Source organism: Cyprinodon variegatus, unplaced genomic scaffold, assembly GCF_000732505.1.
Source record: "Cyprinodon variegatus isolate N-32 unplaced genomic scaffold, C_variegatus-1.0 Scaffold1820, whole genome shotgun sequence".
NCBI lineage: Eukaryota > Metazoa > Chordata > Actinopteri > Cyprinodontiformes > Cyprinodontidae > Cyprinodon > Cyprinodon variegatus.
In genome coordinates, this window is record NW_015152273.1 from 9797 (window position 1) to 11310 (window position 1514).

General features: G+C 39.0%; 1 protein-coding gene across 2 annotated transcripts in view; it reads right to left on the reverse strand.

Moving 5' to 3' along the window:
• ero1b (endoplasmic reticulum oxidoreductase beta) overlaps positions 1 to 1514 on the reverse strand; it is a 19364-nt gene that overhangs the window by 4846 nt on the left and 13004 nt on the right. For both annotated transcript variants that reach the window (XM_015404662.1, XM_015404660.1), the window contains exons 9-10: positions 1257 to 1268; positions 1142 to 1168 (exon numbers count right to left, since the gene is read on the reverse strand). In XM_015404662.1, the coding sequence (XP_015260148.1) occupies positions 1142 to 1168; positions 1257 to 1268 (39 nt within the window). The remainder of the gene's footprint in view (positions 1 to 1141; positions 1169 to 1256; positions 1269 to 1514) is intronic.

The following is a 1514-nucleotide window of genomic DNA, read 5'->3' on the forward strand; positions in this document are numbered from 1 at the left end:
TGGGTGTACTATTCCTTTAATGATGACAGATTGATCTGTCCTCATCACCACCCACACCTGTGTTAATGGAGCAATCACTGAAACCATGTTAGCTGCTCCTTTTAAGGCAGGGCTGCAATGACCTTGAAATGTGTTTTGGGGATAAAGTTCATTTTCAAGGCAAACATTGACTTTGTGATTAATTACTGTTACGCTGATCACTCTTTAGAACATTCTGGGGTATAATTGCCGTAATAAAAACTGAAGCAGTAGACTTTGTAAATATTAACATTTGAATCATTCTTCAAACTTTTGGCCATGACTGTAGTTTAAGTCCAGAGGAAAATAACTCCACCCCAGTGGATGGTTTCCATCAATAAGATGTGAAGGGCCAATAACAGAAAGGATCTGAACAGCATCAGGGATTCACTGGCAGGAGGCTGCAGCACCTCACTGCAAAAAAGATCAAAAAATAATAAAAAAATGTCTGAAATTATATTTACTCTTAATTTTAGGAGGTAAATAAAATGATTTGTTAATGGAATGAATATTTTTATTCTTAAAATATGATAATTAGATAATATGAACTAGAAATAAGACACAAATGTTTTTTTCTTAGTTTAAATGTAAATTGTTCCTTTGGCAAAGCGCCTCAATAACGTCCTGAATTCAAAAAATGCAATTATTTTAGAAAAAAATGACTTATTTAGATTAACATTTTTTGCAGTGTGAAAAAGACCAGCAATGGAGCAACAGCGGCCATCGTTCATCCATCCCAGCCAAGCTGGAAGAGGAGGCTGTTTAGCTAAATCACAAAGCACAGAAAGTTAGCCTCCTTCAGGACCATGGAGAGCAGCAGCATGGGGTACGACCTCTTCAAAGGCTAACCTCACCGACTCGTCCCTCAAGGCCGCCGTAGGGTCGGCAGGAGCAACCTGACCTGAAGCCGACACTAAGCTGTGAGCAGGAGTTACTACTCTCACCTTTCTGTTTTATTTGGTCTTTACAGCTTTTTTGGCAAATGGAAACATAATAAAAATATTTAATGTCTTTATTTTGAAGGTTTTATGTTGCTTGAGGAAAGGAAGTGCACCAACAGAACATGGAGACAAACCCAGAAGGTTGTTCTCCTTCAGCTTTCAGAGCGGCACAAAGAGCTCACCTTCTAGCCATTTGTAGAAGCCTTCCCCTGGGTGGTCAGGAACACAAACCAAAAGTTTAACTGGAGTCAGAGCAATGAAAAGGATGTCCTAAGGAGCAGACTGAGCTTCACTCACCATCATCATCCCCTGATAAGAGAGCAGCGGAGAAAAGAAAGGAGAAACCATTAAAATCAAACGGATTTAAAAAAAAAAAATCATCTGCAGCATTTCAGATTTCTTGGTTTTCATATTTTCGACACACTTAATATCTGAGCTAATACTAATTCCATGATGAGACAGAGCTGCTGCAAAGCCCAGCCAATGTTCTGGTAAACCATGAAATGACCAATGATGGGAGTAGTTCCACTTCTCTACTTTTATCCTTCTTGGATC